General features: G+C 39.1%; 1 protein-coding gene across 1 annotated transcript in view; it reads right to left on the bottom strand.

Annotated features, from left to right (window-relative positions):
* Positions 1–19,927, bottom strand: part of Trpc4 (transient receptor potential cation channel subfamily C member 4) — a 183,055-nt gene that overhangs the window by 99,102 nt on the left and 64,026 nt on the right. The window contains exon 3 of the mRNA XM_015996343.3: positions 7,171–7,689. Within this exon, the coding sequence (XP_015851829.1) occupies positions 7,171–7,689 (519 nt within the window). The remainder of the gene's footprint in view (positions 1–7,170; positions 7,690–19,927) is intronic.

Here is a 19,927-nt window from a genome sequence, read left to right as displayed (position 1 = left end):
GAATGTTGTAGATATACACAATCACAAATTTAACTGTGTAAGGAATAGAAAAGTAATTATGTTCAGATAAGGATTAAGAGAAAGTTGTTATCTGTCATTTAATTAGCTGCAGAGAAACCCATAGGGACTGGGCTCCAAGCTCTAAAAATCTAGTGTTAAATTAAATGCCTAATGACCTGTCATAGTCTGTCAGCTGGCTGACAAGTCCTGAGCAGGCATTTGCTTCCTCTATTACTCGGTGGCAGGCACAGAAATATGTGATGCTCAGAAAGAAGCTCAGGAGATGCATCTGGGAGTTTGAGAACCATAGCAACAGCAGGTATGTGCGAGCATGTGGAGCAAGGAAGCAGAGCCCTGGCATTCGGTCCAGGAGTGTCCGCTATAGAGCAGCAGTAGAGAATGTGCAGCTAGAAGAAGGCTGATCCCTTCTACACATTTTACATAACTCAGTGTGGTTTCATGAACAGACATCCTAACAACTGCCTAGTCTATTTCTTCACTCATACTCGGGGGACCAAGCCATCAACTAACTGTTCTTAGAAAACTGCCAAGAAGTGAGGTGATCACCCATTTCTCTATAATTGTATTCTGGGGGTGACATTAGGTAGTAACATATCCTTATGGTAAGATATAGATAGATGATAGATAGATAGATAGATAGATAGATAGATAGATAGATAGATAGATAGATAAGCAGGTAGGTAGGTAGATAGATAGATAGATAGATAGATAGATAGATAGATAGATAGATAGATAGATAGATAGGAAGATAGAAAAACAGACAGACAGACAGACAGGTGGTAATGTCCTCCATTACCTATCAAAAGCACATAGTGTAGATAGCTAGATAGACAGGTAGGTAGTTCGTTAGATGATAGATAGATAGATAGATAGATAGATAGATAGATAGATAGATAGATAGACAGATAGATAGATAGGAAGATAGAAAAACAGAGAGACAGACAGACAGGTGGTAATGTCCTCCACTACCTATACATAGTGGCCTTTTCAGGGATCTTAGCAAAGCAGATCTTTGTTAAAGAACAGAGCAGCATTCGGGGCTTATTTTTAATAAATTCATTCATTTACACTGTAGGAAGTTTGGATTAAACTATCATTAGTAGTAGTAAGGAGTTTATACAATGATAAATGAAGGGCTTGTGCCCAACTCTGGGTGGTTTCTGTTCTGTTTTCAGCGTGTAAAGGTGCATCATCCACCTGTCCGCTGACACACTCGCCTTAGGTGGTCTTAGGGCTAAAGACTTTGATCCTCAGTCCCTCATGCTTCCTTTAATATCAATATTATTTCTTGATCATGAAAGTTTGAATAAATCTAAAAATGTAAAAACATAATTCTTGGATACAAAGGAGCTCTAGAGTCCTGGGATCAGTTCAGTTCCCACACTGTGGACTTGTCTAACTGATACAGATCTTCACATTTTCTCATTCATTTTAATAAGGGCTAGATAAAGGGAAAATGAGAGTTTAGCAGAGGGGCTGATCAAAAGTTGGTTTCTGAAGTGTTTATCTAAATTGTTCTATTATTAATAAAAACTTGGGAGTCAGATATTGGGGTAAAAACCTGATAGAGCAAGAAATCAGCAGAGGGATAACCAGCTGACCCTGCCTCCAGGCTTCTCAGATCACAAGGGCCAGTGGCTCCTTCCAAGCCTCTCCCTGTTACTTCCTGTGCCTCCCTATCATATCCTGGGTCCTCCAAAATCTCTATCGCTAATTCTGGTCAGCTAGTTGTTGACTCCACCCCCAACCCGATTCAAGGTTAACTTCATTAATATTTTTGGCATGTTACAGTGTGATCAAATATCCTACAACAGGTTTCTATCCTTCTCCATTTACCAACTCTATTAACTTATAAGACCAAAACCCCTTCAACAAAACAGTGATACTGACAAACTCCAGTCATGGAAAAGGTAAATTGAATACAGATGCCCATGCCATTTACTCTACAGTAATTATTTTTCAGTTGACTTTGCAAAGTCATCAAGAGGTCAATCTGTGATGTTTTCCCTCAGTAGGATGTACTTCTCTGCTTCTGTTATTCAGTAGCTAGGGTACTCTGCTGCTAGACTAGTTTTTCACAATGCTGTCAATGACGTGTGACTGAACGTAAGGAGGATGTGTGCTGTACAAATACTCAGGGAATCCGTCAGGCTCTCCACACATACTCAGTGATGTTACAAACATGAGGAATGACAGAATAGAGATCATGTTAACCTTCACAAATCCTACAACCTCAAAGATCACACCGGAGACCAAGTGACAAGTTTCCTAAGACATGTCCCTGCCATGCCTGTCTCTCTTACCTAATTCACAGGAGGAGTTCAGTCTGGCCAGGGAGTACATGACTTTGCTCCAGCACTGAGAGACTGCTCAATGACTGGCACTGGGATGTGGGCACTGGGCTCTAGCCCTGCTCAGAGGATACTCTGTCACGGCTGAGTGAGACCAAAAGGATTATGGTTGACACATACAATAGGCAAACATATGTTTTGCCATTGGGATCTGAATTTGAGCCCAAAGCCCAACATTTTATAGGATAACACTTGACACCATTTAATTCTCTAACTGTAAATACATACAATAAGATAAAAAGAAAACCCAAATAGTTCACACTGCTTGTTGATTTCAGGATTTGTGTACAGCAATTACTGTAACAAAGGTACCCATGCCTGGTGCAAAGTAACATTCACTTTACAAAGGCATGATTCCTACAGCTCTGACATCTTTAGTTTAATTCTCAGAAACGGGCAGATTCCTAGCATGCAAGATACTGGAATTTCTTGTGACAACTAGAAAAGCATTTGAACAAATCTTCAATCCACTTCCAGCATAAATGATATTAATGTAAGTGTTGCTCAGTTTTTGTCAAGCTGACACAGGCTGGAGCCATCAGGGAAGAGAGACTCTCAGTTATGAAAATGCCTTGATAGACTGGCCTGTGGGCAAGTCTGATGGGCATTTTCTTGACTAATTATTGATTAATTATTGTGGGAGATCTCAATCCATTGTGGGAGGTAGCACCACTGGGCAGGTGGTCTTGGGTAATATATATATATATATATATTAAGCAGACTGAGCCAAACCAGTAAGCAGCACTCTCCATAGCCTCTGCCTCCAGTTCCTGCCTTCTGTCCTGACTTTCCTCAGGGATGGACGATGACTTGGAAGCGTGAGATGAAATAAGCACTTTCCTACCCATGCTGCTTTTGGTCATTGTTTTATCAGACCAATAGTAAGTAAAGGAAGCCTATGCATGAATTCCTAGAATGACTATTACTGAGATTACTATAAACACTACCATTTAATCAGACAAAATCACCATATAAAGAGACGTGCCCAGAACTGAGAGGTTCTTCACTTCACTTGGATGTACACATTCCTGATCAGCTTCAGAGGCAGGTAAGACTGGTAAGCAAGACAGGAACACTCCTAACACAGCCTAGAGGGGAGGGAGACACAGGAACACAAGGCAGTGTGGGATGTACATAATAATGATGTTTTCAGGGCAGCAAGATAGGTTTTTACAGTAATATATTCCTCATACAATCGCCAACACATTAACTCCCTGAAAGGTTTTTAAATTGATATTTTAGATTAACATTCAGCATAATGACTATCCTAAGATGAAACCCATTACTTTGTATATAGTTAGGATGTTTACCCCAGAGAGAGAATGCATTCTAGGGGAAGTGGGCATTTCATTAATTCTTGAAAATTCAAGAATAAATAAGGACTTAGCTAGCCTGAAGTTTAATGGGAATGTAATGAGACACAGACCTGAGGCAAACCTCAAATTTGTTAAGGCTAAACAAAGGAAAACCTATAATAAAAACAGAGAAGGCAAGGCATTCCACTATAGCTGAGTTTTATTTAAGACATGTGGTCTTGCTCAAAATTTTTAAATCAAATATTTTGAAGTCAATATCTTCTGGATAATATAGAAATATGTTTCATAAAATCCAATTTCTGATTTTGAAGGTATACACAAGAGTAAAATTTTATTATGGATATTTTTATACTGCTATCAGTCAAACAATGTCACCTTGCCTCTCCAAAACAGACAACCCCAGAAGAATCTGCTCTTTGATACTGAATGAAGGATTTCATGAACAATATATATAAGAATTATTGTTGCTTTCCTTCTCCACTGAAATATCTAGAGATGAAAGGAGAAAATGGAAATGTGATGTTTTTAAGGAACATTCCTCTAAAAGGCCATTACTAATTCTTACTTTTTTATTACAGGCTCTATTTGGTCTGTCTTTCATCTAGATGTACTTGTGGGTCCTATTACCTCCAAGATCACAGCTGCATATTAGCAGCGTAAATGGGCATCTACAAAGGGTGTTAGGAATGATCAGCCACCTTGATGCTGACCAGCCTAACAAGGGACTCAAATTGTGACTTTTGTTCCCCAGAGTTTGAAGGCAAGCTCACTTTGTGAAATCGTGAAGCATTCAAAGAACCAACATAAAGAAACAGATACTAAGGAGGGACAAAAATATTTTTAATGGTTCAATTTGTTTACTGTCTTTCCTAATTGACTAAAAGGTGTGTGGAAGAGCTGAGTGGCATCATCACCAGGACCAGTGCCCTGAGTTCTGCCTGGAATTTGTTATGTGAAATGTCTTCAAAAAGTTTAATAAATGAAGAAATGAATGAAAGATTACACTGCACGAAACTGAGTTGTAAGCCAACATGCATAAGGAGATGCATATATAAGAAAGTCACATTAAAATACTTGTCTTGGACATTTTTTTTAAAAACAAGAATTCAGTAGCTTAAGGGATTAAGTCTCATAAATGTGGTCTGTCCTGAGAATACTGTAAAGCAGTTTATCAAAAGTTTGTTCCTGGGCTTTCAAAAAGTCACTGGGGCTGAAGGCAAAGTTAAAACAGGAGGAGCAAAATCAGTGTAGGAAAATGATGATGATGATGATGATGATGATGACTATGACGATGATAAATCTGAGCTGATTCAAGGCTATTAAGATGAACATGCGAGCCAAGCAGACTGCCTTTTTGCCTCTTTGGTTTTTGTCTTGTGGTTTTTGAACATCTGGATGATGTTATGATGCTCACAGTATAAAGAGAAAAATAAACACTGCACAAATGACCCTGACAATCATAAGTCAGTCCTATAACACCCCTGCCCCCTCAACCCTAAAGAAAACCAAAGAAAGGTGATCACGGTGCTGTGGTAACAAGAGATCTTTAAAACCTGACCCAAAATATGACCCCCACACCTTACCACATGCCATAGGCTACAATGTGCACAATGGATTTTCAGATTTCATAATTGTATTTAGAACTTTCAAAATCATGTAAAATTTTCAACACTTCATCTGGCTGCAGCATTTTAAAATTGTTTCAGTTTATTTTAGACATTAGGCCCTTGATTCTTACACATAAGGACCCCAAGACTCAAGTCAGCACCAAGTCAGTGACTTTTGAGTCGGAGGAAATGTGCAGAGCTACTGCTTCCATCTCTCCTGGTGGGGACGTCAGTTAATGTCAGGTGCCGAGAACCAGACAACAGTCAAAGGTCAAGAAAGCCAGTTCAGGAATCCTGAGTCTGGAACACCTAGTAAATAGCAATAGAAAAGCATCGGGGCTGACACAGAACAGGCAGTGCCCAGTAGAAAAGCAACTTTTAAAACAGAGTCATCTCAGGGCTAGAGAGACTGCCCAGCAGTTTAGGAGTCTTGGCTCCTTCTGTAGAGTGCTCAGTTCTCAGCACCCACATGACACAGGGTGGCTCACAACCATCTGTAACTCCAGTTCCAGGGGATCTGACTCCCCCTTCTGGCCTCTGCAGGCACTGCATGAATATGGTGCACACACATTCAGGCAAACACTCATACACATAAAATAAAATAAACCTTAATAAAAAATAAAATAAAATTGAATAGTCTCTTTTCCTCCACCCATCATTTCCACACTATGTAGTTTTCCTATATCTTGTGTAGGAATGGATAATTACTTTCAAGAGTGAAAGAGAACCAATATTTGATGGAGATTTAAAAAATCTTGAGAGGGCTGGAGAGATGGCTCAGAGGTTAAGAGCACTGGCTGCTCTTCCAGAGGTCCTAGGTTCAATTCTCAGCACCCATATGGTGGCTCACAACCATCTATAGTGGGATCTGATGCCCTCTTCTGGTATAAAGTTGTTGTACATGCACATAGAGCACTCATATCAATCAATCAATCAATCAATCAATCAATCAATCAATCAATCTTAGGGCTGGAGAGATGGCTCAGCAGTTAAGAGCACTCACTGTTCTTCCAGAGGTCTGAGTTTAATTCCCAGCAACCACATGGTGGCTTACAGCCATCTGTATGAGATCTGGTGCCTTCTTCTGGCCTGCAGGCATACATGCAGACAGAATACTGAATACATAATAAATAAATAAACCTTTAAAATAAAAATTTTGGGAACTGGATGCAAATAGAAAGTGTGACTGATACAGATATGAGTGGTCTAGGTACAGATGTGAGTGGTCTAGATACAGATGTGAGTGGAAAGTTATTCCCTAAAACTAACTCTCCAGCCTCCTATTACTGACAGATCATGAAGGTAAGCAAACATGAGAACGCTCCAATATATTCATTTACTGTTGAATAAAAGCCTCTTTCTGTATTAATTCCTAATAATACATTCAAGTGCAATAGTTTATAGTTAATCAATAGTCCTCACACCCACCCACGTTAGTCCTCCTATGAAATTATAAGGAAAATATATCAAATATATACATATATGAACAGTATAAAATCAATTTTATTAAGTAAATGAGGAAACTCAAGAAGCTCTATGAGTGACCATCAAGAGTCTAGAGTCTAGACTGACAAGTTATAAATGGTAGAGTCAAAATTCTCCCCCTGATCTGGGGGAATCCAAAATTTGTTAGCTTCCCATCTTATTAAAAGTGAGCATACATGCTTTCTCGCAGATGCCAGAACAACTTCTAATTATTGAACCACTTACCACTATTCTCCAGCGTGGAGATAATTAGGAATCTGGCCAACATGAAATGCCACCTACTTACAAGAGAATAAAAATGCTGTTAAGTGTAACACAACTTCAGCATAGCACTGGGTTGTCAGGGATGAGATTCCATCTCATTGATGGATCATGTCTGGCAACACTCACCTCTTTTTGACGGTACTTAATGGCTAATTTTAGCCTCGCAAGATCATTTCCACTCTGTTCTTCGATCAGACTATTGTCATCGCGGTAATTAAGAATGATTTCCAGCTCTCTGGAACTCCGTGTCTGATCTAGGAGGTCCTTAGCAAATTGTTTGCATTGTCTAGACAGCTCTTCGTATTCCGACTTGAATTCATTCTCCACCTTGCTCAGTTCCTGCAGCTCCCAGCTCAGTTGAAAGGCGGTGAGGAAAGGGTCTTCGCTTGACAGAGCGATGAGTGAGGGACTGGCCAATGCCTTGTAGATGTTGAGCCTGGACCTCGAGTGCCTGAGGCTGTCCACATCTGAGCTGGAGACACACTCGACACAATTACAGCGGACCTCGTGGGGTCTGGGCACCGAGACACCTTTCTGGACCAAAAGTTTGATTATCTCATAATTATTTGTATGTGCGGCCAAGATGATAGGTGTAATGTCTGGAGTGAATTCAGAGAACTGCTTATCAAGGAGAATGGGAGGCACCTGGGGAGAGAACAAAGCAGAGGTGTGGGTGCATGCTCATTTCTTAAAGCTTCTGAATTTCAAGCAGCCCAGGGCAGCTGTGCTGAGCCAGGATCATAAATCATTTGTCATGTTTCCTTTCAGGACAGACTTTTTTACCCAAAAAAGACAAAAAAAAAAAAAAATCAAGAAAAAAACTTAACCCCATTATAATAAAATATCCTCCCTACAAAATAAATTGTGACTTTTTTCTAAAATATTAAAATAGGTGGCCATGGCTAGATGAAAAGCCTTCCTTACTCCTAATTTATTTGTCAACAGATAATCTTTTTTTTTTTCTACAGACACTGACTTGATAATCAAGAAATAAACTTAAAAAAAATTGAGTTGCTTTAAAACCAAGATCCTGGGGCTGGAGAGATGGCTCAGTGGTTAAGAGCACTGGCTGCTCTTCCAGAGGACCCAGGTTCAATTTCCAGCACCCACATGGTGGCTCACAACCATCTGTAACTCCAGTTCCAAGGGATCCAGTGCCTTTTTCTGGCCTCTGTGAGCATGAAACACACATGATGCACATATATGCCTGTAGGTGAACACTCATGCAGAGTTTGAATGTTTCCCTTAGTCTTACTGTAAAGACAATGATGTTTCTAACTGGGTCGTTTTAACATCACACAGCCCTGGAGTTACTTGCACACACAGAGACTGTATTCCCTCAGAGAGCAACTGCTGTTCCCAGAAGTCGTCCATGTTCTTCATGGTGAAGCCATGTGGCTCCAGCCTGAGGCACACAGAACTTTCAAAATCTTTAGTGTAATACTTGACCCAATTTTAGAAATACCTGTCATTAGAATATGTATTTTTGTATACTAATAATGTAATAGACAATTTTAAGAGTGAAATTCATCAAAATGTGACATCTATCCAATCTGTCTTTGTACCTTTGTATGCAGAATTCATTAGAATATGTCATACTTACAGAATAAAAATGTGCACATAGTATTATTTTGTGCATCACAGATGTTAAAAATAACATCCATCTCCTTTGTTTGTCTATTTGTTTTCAAGACAGGATCTCACTATGTAGCTCTGACTATCCTGTAACTCACTATGTAAACTAGGTTGGCTTTGAACTCACCATTCCCAGGTAGTATCCACATTCAATATGGGTATTTTTCTTAACTGGGCAAGTAACATGTGAACAGGTTTCTAACTCTGTTTTGTGTAGAATAGTTTGCCTCATAACATGAAGTTTCCATGACTCAAAAATCTTCTGCATGCTCTAGCAGACAGTACAGGGATGGAAGTTTTGTTAAACAGGCACTTTTTTTCTAATCAAAATTGTTTGGGTTCTGCGATTTCATTTTGTTCTCAATGTAATATACTAATGCATTTTTATAAAAACTCAGAATATAAATACTTTTGCCTCCCATATGTAGAGATTTCTTTGACTTTCTAATTCAAATCAATTTAAAGTTAATTTTAAAATCCAATTAATAGATGTTATATAGAATTTGAAAATTCATACACACACCCAAGTATACACAGGTATATTTCTGCATGAGCTTAGACAAAAACAAGTGGCTTTTATATGAACGAATCAGTTAATGAACCGATGGATGAACAAATGGATGGATGGATAGATGGATGGGTGATGGATGGGTGGGTGGTGGATGGATCACGTAAGTTACACTCTTATCCAATCAAATTCAATGGTATCATTCCAGGGCCAACCTACTGCTCCAAATGAGTAAGAGGTGTGCAGACTGCCAACATGCAGCAATGCAACTCTGGTTTCAGTGTAAGCTGAGGATTTACTTGCACGCCCACAGCCAGTCCATGAAGCAAAGATGGCGGGGCCTTCTGGGCAGCTACAACTGCACTAGCAGTTGGATCAGGCATATGATGAAACCTTGACCTAGGAACAGGATGAAAGGCAGCTGAAAGTGAACTGACCACTTTTACATGCTTATTGCTCTAAATGCAGAGCTCACAAAATTTGTGTGGCATGCACTCACAAAATCTGAGGCTGCTTGTGGAGTCATGCAGAAAGAAGACTATCCCAAACAAGGATTGTTGTGCACTGTATAGGGAAAAATAACAGGTACATGTAATATGTACATGCATATATGTGTACATACACTTCTCTACTAATATCTTCAGTGGAGGTAATGAAAGGTAATTTAACTGATTGTGAATTAGTGATCAGCATATCAAAAATGTGATATAATAATAATGCCATCAAAACTGATTTTTTAAACCTAGATTCATAATTTAAAGGAACTGCATATGTCATTTAGGAGCTAGAAAAATTGAAATATCATATATCTCTTCCTAGTTCATATATGTATTTTTTAATCTATCATATCTTAATTTGAACTATTTACATACAGGCAGCACTTGGTGGGTTTAAAGCAACACATGAAACTGGGAGATACAAGTGGTTGGGGTGGGATGAACCAGAAAGGAGGGAGTGGCTGTGGATTTCATCAAAACACATTATACACATGTAGGAAATTTCCAGACAATAAAAAATACCTTAAGTCCCATTGAACTGAAATCAGAAAACAACTCCATGGAGGGTTTTTATTGCAAAGCACTGATCAACTAGTTCTCATTTTCAATTTCAGGAAACTGAAAAATTAGACTTCCAGAATAGGAAAGTATCACATTTAATTTTTGAAACAATGCAGTTATTTTTACTGAAGGAAAGAATGTTCAACCCTTATGACTATTAGACACCATCGAGTAGAAAAAGTAGACCATAACATATATGCCGGGTTTCTTCATAAAGGAAATATCTGGCAAATGTCTCATATAAGTAAAAGAATTTTAAGGAGAAATCAAAAGCTAAACGAAGCATAAACAGAAAGGAAGATTCCTATTCCTAAGAAATGCTCAGTCTGTAAAGGATCGACCGGACCTCTGATGTGTTGAGACAATGGCACAGGCTTAGACATGTCTGCTAAGATCCCGCGTTCCCAAGGTTTTAAAAACAATGCATTTAAATCATCAGAGTTGCAGACTGGATGAGGAAAGAAGCTACAGTTCTTGCTCACTACAAGGAAATCACAAATGACTCAGGTGCCGGGTCTGCTTAGCGTGCAGACACGTTCCCTAAACTTGAATAATTATACATGTCAAAACTAAATTGTAAGAAGGAAATGAGGCAAATCTGCCTCTGACAGCTCACAAGGTCCTGTGCTCGGTAAAGCTACTAGACCCTGTGTTTGCCGCATTCACAAGGTCCCGTGCAATGTTCATGGAGCAAAAATCAATGAGTTTCTCTAAATTAGCAATATGTAAAACAGAACATATAATACAGAGAGTTTTTAACATGGAAATTATTTAATGATAAAATATATAGCAATGATGGATGTGGTAAAGAAAATTAAAAACTGGAAGAAAAAGTAAAATTGTGTTATCTGGAATAAGATCCGAATATGGAATAAATCTATTGGCAATAGATGATGGTTAGCAGACAGATCCACAACTGGCCACAGCACAGAAAATCAGGCACAGCAGAACGCCCAGCTGTCAATGGGAGTATAGACCTCAGTTCCTCCTCCTCCTCCTCCTAAGGCTCAGAGATCACTGAAGACACAGAAAGGCTGAAGAGCCAGAGGTGGTGTATGAATACAGGAAAGAGTGTCTGCAGGTCACAGCAAGGCAGCTACAACCTGCACAGGACCCATGTAAGCCTGATGAAGAGAGGAGGGAGGAACCAAATCCCGTCCCCAGCCAAGGTGCTATTAGCAGTGCTGAGAGAGGGAGAGCCAGTTTGCTCCAGGAGTGGACCTCTGATAAGCAGACCACAGTCCAGTGGAAGGCTCCACATACAGGAACACTTGGCCAGTACAAATTTATCTTGATAGTTTTTTTTTTTAATTCTTCTCTCATATATTACACCTTGAACATAATTTCCCCTCCCTCTTCCCCTCCCAGTCCCTCTGCCCACCTCACCCCATCCACTCCCCCTCCTTTTCCTATAGAGAAGGGCAGGCTCCTAGGGATCGGTTTCTAAACAAAGGACACAAAGCTGTGTGGATGGTAAAGGGGGCACAGAGAGTGGGAGAGGGGGTTGAAACACATTGCACAAAATTATCAAAAAAATTAATGAAAGATTAGTGAGTTTACCCAATAGAAATGAGGAAAATATAAACATGTCTGATCTATAAAATATGGGGGGGGGGAATCATAAAATCATCATTATGTCAAGTTCCATAAAATATATGTATGTTATACCATTTTGTTGGAATCTTTTTATATTAGAAGTTGATGGAATGATAAACACTAGTTAATATGGAGGAATTATCTAAGAATAACTAAAAATTATGATACAGAATATGCTTCAAGAATACAGCAGAACACACGAATTGCTTGAACAGCTGCTTTACAGGAATGATCCCTGAGGATTATCTGTAATACCTTTGCATGTGAATAGAGGAGCTGTTCTCTTAAGGAAAAGCAGACCATTTATTAAATGACACTAACAGTTTTCCACCCAAACTAAACTAGGTCTCTAATTCAGTTTACAACGTTAAATTTGATATGAAGTAAATATTTAAATATTAAAACCAAAAAGCAACATAACTTTAGAAAAATAAATAAATAGCTATGTAGCCCTGGGGTTCAGGAGAAATCTTTAAGAAAAATGTAAACATGGAATTGAAACCTGAATATTTTATTATTCAGTCCTTGCATGCAAAGTTGAAAAATCCGAAGTATAATCTCAGAAAATGAGCTAATAAACAACGGTAAAGGACACAGGAAACACACTTACTGTACCCATTACCTAGAGTGGCGGCGAACCTGAAAATAGTTCTGCGACAGGGAAGAGACACAGGGATAGCTCTCAACATCTTCCTCACAGGAGAAAAATCAAATCAAATCAAAATGCCAGGCTATTTCTCATTAGCAGCCACACAAAGGAAAACTAAGAGAATACCAAAACATGCTATGCTTCTACCATGTTGCCACATTTGAAATGCTACGGAGACAAGTTCCGTCACCGGCAGAATGAGTTGTTATAGTCTGTTAGAGGGTACCTGCTGCTTATGTGAGTTCTGAAACCCACACTCTTCATGCCTGAGAACATTTCACCCAGACAGCCATGGTGACAATATTTCGCTACACAATGACCCTCTGAGGCACCAGGTTCTGCATCCAGATTCAACAAAGCACACATCAAAAGCTTTTGAAAAAAAAATGTTTCTACTGGGGATGGAGAGATGGCTCAGGGCTTAAGAGCACTTACTCCTCTTGCAGAGGCCCTGGGTACAATTCCCAGTATCCACGTGGTGGTTCATAGCTGTCTGTAACCTCAGTTCCAGGGCATCTGATGCCCTCTTCTAACCTATGTATGCACTGAATACACATGTGCACATACAAATATGCAGGCAAAACATTTATACACATAAAAATAATAAATACATAATGAATGAATGAATGAATGAATGTTTTTGTAATATGCATCTACACTGAATATATACAAACTTTTTTGGTTATTCTTGCTCCCTAAGTAAAAATTCTAACTAATTGTGGATAATTTATACTGCATTAGGTATCATAAATAATCCAGAATTAATTTGAAGGAGCATGTGTAGAGTTAATATGCCAATGCTGTGCCCTTTTATATAAAGAACTGAAGCATCCCAGAGGTCACCCATGCTAGGAGAATCCAGTCTCCCATGGATAACAAAAGGAGACTGTGTCACTGTTTGTCATGATAGAAATTTTGGAATCACTTGCATATTTTTCAAAAGATAAACATTTGAGAAAAGGATAATTTTTGTGCATTAAATATTACATCAGATATTTGAAGTAGAAAATATTGTCTGCATTGCTCTAGGGATGTCCCTGACATCTCATTTTGTAATGCTGGAGAACTGTGATATAGTTGTTTATGCAAAAGCTCCCTTTTTTAGCTTCATTAAACATTAGTTGAACATCTATACTGTACCAGACATGACCATTGTCTTATTCTGTTTTATCACAATATCTCATTTAGTGAGTAAAGACTCCAATCATCAGGGGGACCTGGCATGTCAGCATTTCCTTCATATCACATTTCAGTGGCCAGGTCATTGCAACATTGAATGTCTGTTCATGGTATTAATTATCCATGAGAGAAGAAAAACAAGCACTTTAAAAAACTGGTGAGAACAGAAGTACATACTATACACAATTCCATTTTCTTGTCTCCTTAAAGGCTCTTTATATGCTGTGGACCTCTCAAGTAAGTGATGTACCTAACTTAAACATTAATGACAATATCCATGTGTGTCCATTTTCATCTCTGCAAATAATTTTAATTATTAATCATTAATACATTTATTTTAAATTATATTAAACATACTACTTTATGGTAGGCTTACATAAAGTCCTGCTTCAAACGAAAAATACTGACCAAGAGAAATGCCGTTGACTTGGGGAAGTTCAGGGGGCACGTGGGAAATACAACAGTGTAAGAACTTTGATGGCAGATTTTAGAGATAGGAATACTTGTGCCAAGTGTAATAGGTTATGGACAAATCCATTTCAGCTAGTAGACTGTATCATGTAAATGTGCTTAGAATCTAATGATAATGATATTAGTCACAGCTAACACATACGAAACACCTGTGCTGTGGCTGGTGCTGAGAACTTGTGTGTCACCTTGGTCAATCTTCAGGATTTCAGTTTTGAGATAAATGTTCTGTTTTATACAAATGAGAATGTCAAGTCTTTGTGAAATTAATTAAGTACCTTGTCTATGGTCACACAGAAATCCATAAAGCCTGACTCTAGACTCTAAATTCTTCAATATATTAGACATTCCTTGTAGCCAAAAGGTTTCTCCAGGAAAAAAATAAGATTCTAAAATGGAGCTAAAAATAGCTTCCTAGTTGTGTTTCTCATGCAAGCCATGAGATGCAGTATGATGGGTTCACAGCAGTGTGTGGGCTTGATCTGCATTATGACAGATTCCTGCCGAAGTACACAGTAGCATCTCTAAGCCACACAGCATATTGTGTAGTGGATTCAGCTTTTGCTAATACAGGAAAAAAAAAAGTTTCCGGGCTGTTGGATGGAGGCATGGACCCACTGCTTCACAGAGTCAGCCATGAGCATGATTCCCCCAGAGCTGGCGGTAAATGTAGTTCCACCATGTTGGAAAGCTGAGCTGGGTGGAGCCAGCAGCCAAAGTTGCTATTAAGATAGATTCAGATGGGATAAACCCTAAAGAGTTTACAATGTGTGTAAAAATGTATGTAGGCTTGAAAGAGAGAGGAAAAAGAGTATAGACAGTTATATAAAGAAATAGAAAGTTTTAAAAAATAAAGTCTTTAAAGAGGCAATAAAAGTAATATAAAAAACAAGCCACGTAAAGATGGATATTACACAGAGAATCTGGATTGTGTTGTTTTTGGGATTTTTTTTTTTTTTGATTTTTCGAGACAGGGTTTCTCTGTGTAGCTTTGTGCCTTTCCTGGAACTTACTTGGTAGCCCAGGCTGGCCTTGAACTCACAGAGATCCACCTGGCTCTGCCTCCCGAGTGCTGGGATTAAAGGTGTGCGCCACCACTGCCCGGCTGTTTTGGGGATTTTTAACTGCAGAAAGACATTTGATTGTAAAGGCTGCTGAGTCAAGCCAATATAAGTATTTTAAAGATATCTTGACTTCAAAATTTGTGTCTAAGGATACATTGCTTTGGAAAGGAGGTTCTGCTTTTGTTTCCACAGAAGATGAGAACCTGTGGATTGCTTCCAGGCTAATACAGTTTGATCAACCAAGACCCTCTGAAAGGTCTCCAATGACACCATGGACCAGATGATCCAACATCCAAAACAGCTTCAAAGCAAATGGCTCAGACAATATAGCCTTATAGACTACTATAGCCAAGATTTAGCTACAATTATTAATTTTCTCAGGATCTCAGTGCCAGTGTCCCCATCCAGAAGGAAGCAGTATAAGAAACTATGCCCACATTCCCCCCTAGAATAGATTATGAATGTTTGTCTTTGTTTAGGGGGTTGGTTACAAATTGTTATTCGTCATAGTCAATCTCTTTCTAAAAGAAAAAAGGAGGATATGATATAGAAATGTATGATACAGATATGATAGGATGGAAATGTAAATTATTGAATCTACTTTTAAAGAGCAGCAACTTGCTTAAAATGTTTTACATTGCTATGGATTTTAGTTTATTGATACAAATTTAAAGTTAATTTTGTTATACTGTATATATACTCTTGTTTAAGGTATTTTTATACAACTCATTTAAAATTGTAATATGTAATTAAGAAATACAGATTAATAAAATCATCTCTGATGATCAAACTTATAGTCATGTTAGTTAAGTTTTCTAGGTACACACAGGTATATTTCAGTTAGGTAGGTAATCTTCAAACACTTCAAAGACCTACAGAATATGGCGTTTAAAATGTTTTAAAAACTTAGACTTTCTGGACAGTGAGACACGTCTGCTCCTGGCAGCACCAATTTACTTCAGAGAGGAGGATGGGTATCGAAGACACTCCATATGGAATTTATCTTCTTCTTGGCAGAACTGGCCATTTGGGCAAGAAACTGTTCATGCCTGGACTGCTTGACAAAATGTTGTATCGACTGGACATGCAGGACCCATGGAAAACTGACCACTGAATTTGCCAAAACAAGGCAAAATGGTCCTTCAGGTTCCTGCTTTGCAGAGGAGACTGCCAGACATTCTTCAGGACACAGGGAAAAGCAACTGAGAAATTCAAGGCCTATAGGCTGAAGATGGATGCCCCAGCATTGAAGAGGTACTTTGGGTGACTGTCCAGGCAGCTCTCTCTGTCATTCTAGATTTTTGGAAGTTGCTTACAATGCTCTTCCTGTTTACTTAGGTAATATTATATGCTTCTGAGGTCTTTGATGTAGTTGAAGACTAGATAGTTATAAGTATAATTTTCCTTGGTTATGATAAAAGATAAATTAGATATGAAACTTTAGCCTCACAAATATAGGATAGATGACAGAATAATTTCTTTAACTTTGCCACATACAAATAAACTAGATATTGTAACTGTAATTCTTGCTTGATAACTGTTTTGTTATATGTAATTTTACTAGGTTAAAGTTAAAATCTTCCTTGTGTTTAGACAGAAAAGGGGATGTGATGGGGGAATATCTTTCTGTATGCTGTGAATGTATGCTGCTCTGATTGGTTGATAAATAAAGCCATTTGGCCTTTGGTAAGGCAGCTTAGAGGTAGGTGGAAATCCAAAAAGAAAGACAGGAAGGGAAAGAAGAGGCAAGGCAGACACTGCTAGCCATTGCCAGGAGAAGCAAGATGTAAACATACCAGTAAGCCACAAGCTACATGGCAAAGTATAGATTTATAGAAATGGGTTAATTTAAGATGTGAGAGCTAGCTAGCAAGAAGCCTGCCATGGCCATAGTTTAAAATAATATAAGCCTGTGTGCGTGTTTATTTGTGTCTGAGCAGCTGCAGGGCCAGGCGGGACACAGGAAAACTTCCAGCTACAATTTCTATTTTCAAATTTATTTTTTTATTTGTGTCTATGTGTCTGTATGTGAGTATGTGCATGAGTCCATGTATTGCTGGAGGCCAAAAGAGGGCGCTGTTTCCCTGGGGCTTGAGTTACAGGTAATTGTGAGCTGCTGGGCATGGGTGCTGGGAACCAAACTCTGGTCCTTTAGAAGTACAGTAAGTGCTCCTAACCTCTGAGCCATCTCTCCAGCCCTGAAACTATGTGTCTTCTGGCTAAGGTAACTGTGACAGCCTGAGAATTGCTCCAGCACCAAGATATGATGATACACATTAATTCCTGCCCCAACCACCTTTCGCAGCATGGAAACAGCAAAATCAATCAATATTTTTCATTTCTACTCTTGCATTTTCTAATGCAGACATTTATTTTGAATCTTTCTCATTATAGATTAAGATTTGGAGAAACATACATCAAAGACTTCTTGAAGCTTATTCCCACAGGGCTGTGGTAAAGATGAAAGGTGAAAGCCTGTTGATCTCTGTAAATCACTAAACAGCAGGAGGTATGTATGACAACCCTGGGACTGTTTGGAGAAAGAGCAGAGAACTGTCTTGTTCAGTTTCTCCAGATTCATGTGCCTCTCCTCACATAAACACAGCCCCAATTATAGTGCTGGATGCATCTGCACAGTAGAACAGCCATTTCCTGGCGGGGAGTTTCATAAGCATGCATGTCAAGCTTTAGAAGGCTTTCTGTTACTAGGATTTTAAGCTGTCTCCCCAAAGCATGCAGATCTTTGTGATGAACTGCTATGGCTGTGTTCAAAATAATAAGCTTGAATATCCTCTGTCTATATAGGTACCGTAAGTTACAGTGAAGGAGAATCAATTAAATGACCTTTAACAAGATGTTAACAGGCTGAGTTTAAATGTAACTTCCTAGGAATTATGAATTATACACCAACTCTGGCCCATTATTTGAGTTTCTATTTATCTTGACTACGTTTTGCCATCTCCTTTTTACAACTCCCTGGTCCTTGGACATCCATGACTATTTTTATTTGGAGGGTAGTGTGTGGGCATAGGTACTATTCCACTAATTGCAGATTGCAGAATGCTACCTAACGGAACCACCTGTTAATTTTCAGTTTTCTCATCAGCAAAACGCTGAGTATAGTCTTTCCTTGAGAGTCTTTTAAGGACTAAAGTCAAAATTAGACATAAATGCATTCTGCACATAGTATTTCATAAAGCATAATCTGTTATCATTATTGTAGTTGGCATATCCACCACCACTGTCATTTCTATGGCAGCTCTCTTAGTCTCACTAGGTGACACGAGCCCATTCCACTCTTGCGCGTATTGCTTCTAAGATTCAATAAACCCAATGTCTTTACTTTTCACATGTGTATTCTCTACACAGTGTTAGTTATTCTGCTTGCATTAATTATGGTTTACATATGCAATATTCTATCTTTCCAGTCATTCAATAACTGTTTGCTGCAGCTGGAGCTCTTGCCACTCAGCCTGTCAACTTCCAGGAATATAGCAATGTGATGATGTCTTTGTCTTCATTCAGAGAAATAGTAAAGGCACAGTCCCTGAGTAAGCCAGTGGAGGGATATATTAAAAAATGGAAGAATGTCAAATTACAGGGTTCACACAGAAAACCACCGTAGAGTAAGAAGAAAGGAAGCATAGAAGAGAGAAGATGCTCCTAACCCTTTTTACTGACAAAGGGGAACGAGACTAGAACACTGGAGGATGGGAGGGCCAAGCGAAGCTTGTGACTAAGGGAAGAGCACTCTTGGAAGAGGGGACTGTGGCTATGGAAATGACAAAGCCTGCCTAAAGCTTTAGTCAGCTGAAGAGCAGTACAGTTGGTAGTGGAAGAGTGGAGATGGCAGCATTAGGTAAAAGCAGGAGGTGATGCACACTCGATTTGACCCACTTTCAGGACTGTGGCTGTTACTTCATGGTGAAATGAAAAGGCATTGGGACATTTTGAGCAGAGAGACAACACGACATCGCCACCTTCAGCAGAACCACCCTGGCATTTTCACTGAGAATGTACTGAAGGGATGGAGGAGGATGGCAGGCATCAGTGAAGAGGGAAATTACAGTGGAGACCTTGACAGGTGGAGTAATACTGGAGAGGTTACAAGAGTGAGGAACCCATTGGGTTTTGATAATGGAATATTATGGGATGTGAGATGAAATTTCATGCAGAGTGACCAAGGATGACAGAACACCCAGACCTGAGAAGCGCACAGGCTAACTTCTCGAGAACATTCTCAGAGAAGTGATTTAAAGACACAAACGAGTCCAGGATATAGTCTTTTCATGTTAACCTTGAAATGACGCTAGAAATATGGACCTCCACAGTTGACAGCTATCGACATACAAGTAGGTATTTAAAGCCGTGAGCCTGAATGTCACTTTGCAAGTGAGAAGTGAGTGCAGGGAGAAAATAGTAGTCAGAGATTTGAACTCTCTGACATTTCAAAATTTAGATTTTGAGAAGATGAGCAAGGAGCTGTAAAGGGTATTGAGAAAACAGGCAGCAAGGCAGATGACGATGGTGTGTGTGATGACGGTGTGTGTGATGATGGTGTGTGTGATGATGGTGTGTGTGATGATGGTGTGTGTGATGATGGTGTGTGTGATGATGGTGTTGTGATGATGGTGTGTGTGATGATGGTGTGTGTGATGATGGTGTGTGTGAGATGATGATGGTGTGTGTGATGATGGTGTGTGTGATGATGGTGTGTGTGATGATG

The sequence above is a fragment of the Peromyscus maniculatus genome, chromosome 6 (assembly GCF_049852395.1).
Source record: "Peromyscus maniculatus bairdii isolate BWxNUB_F1_BW_parent chromosome 6, HU_Pman_BW_mat_3.1, whole genome shotgun sequence".
Classification (NCBI taxonomy): domain Eukaryota; kingdom Metazoa; phylum Chordata; class Mammalia; order Rodentia; family Cricetidae; genus Peromyscus; species Peromyscus maniculatus.
The sequence above is the reverse complement of the archived record's forward strand: the minus strand, read 5'-3'. Positions and strand labels throughout refer to the sequence as shown.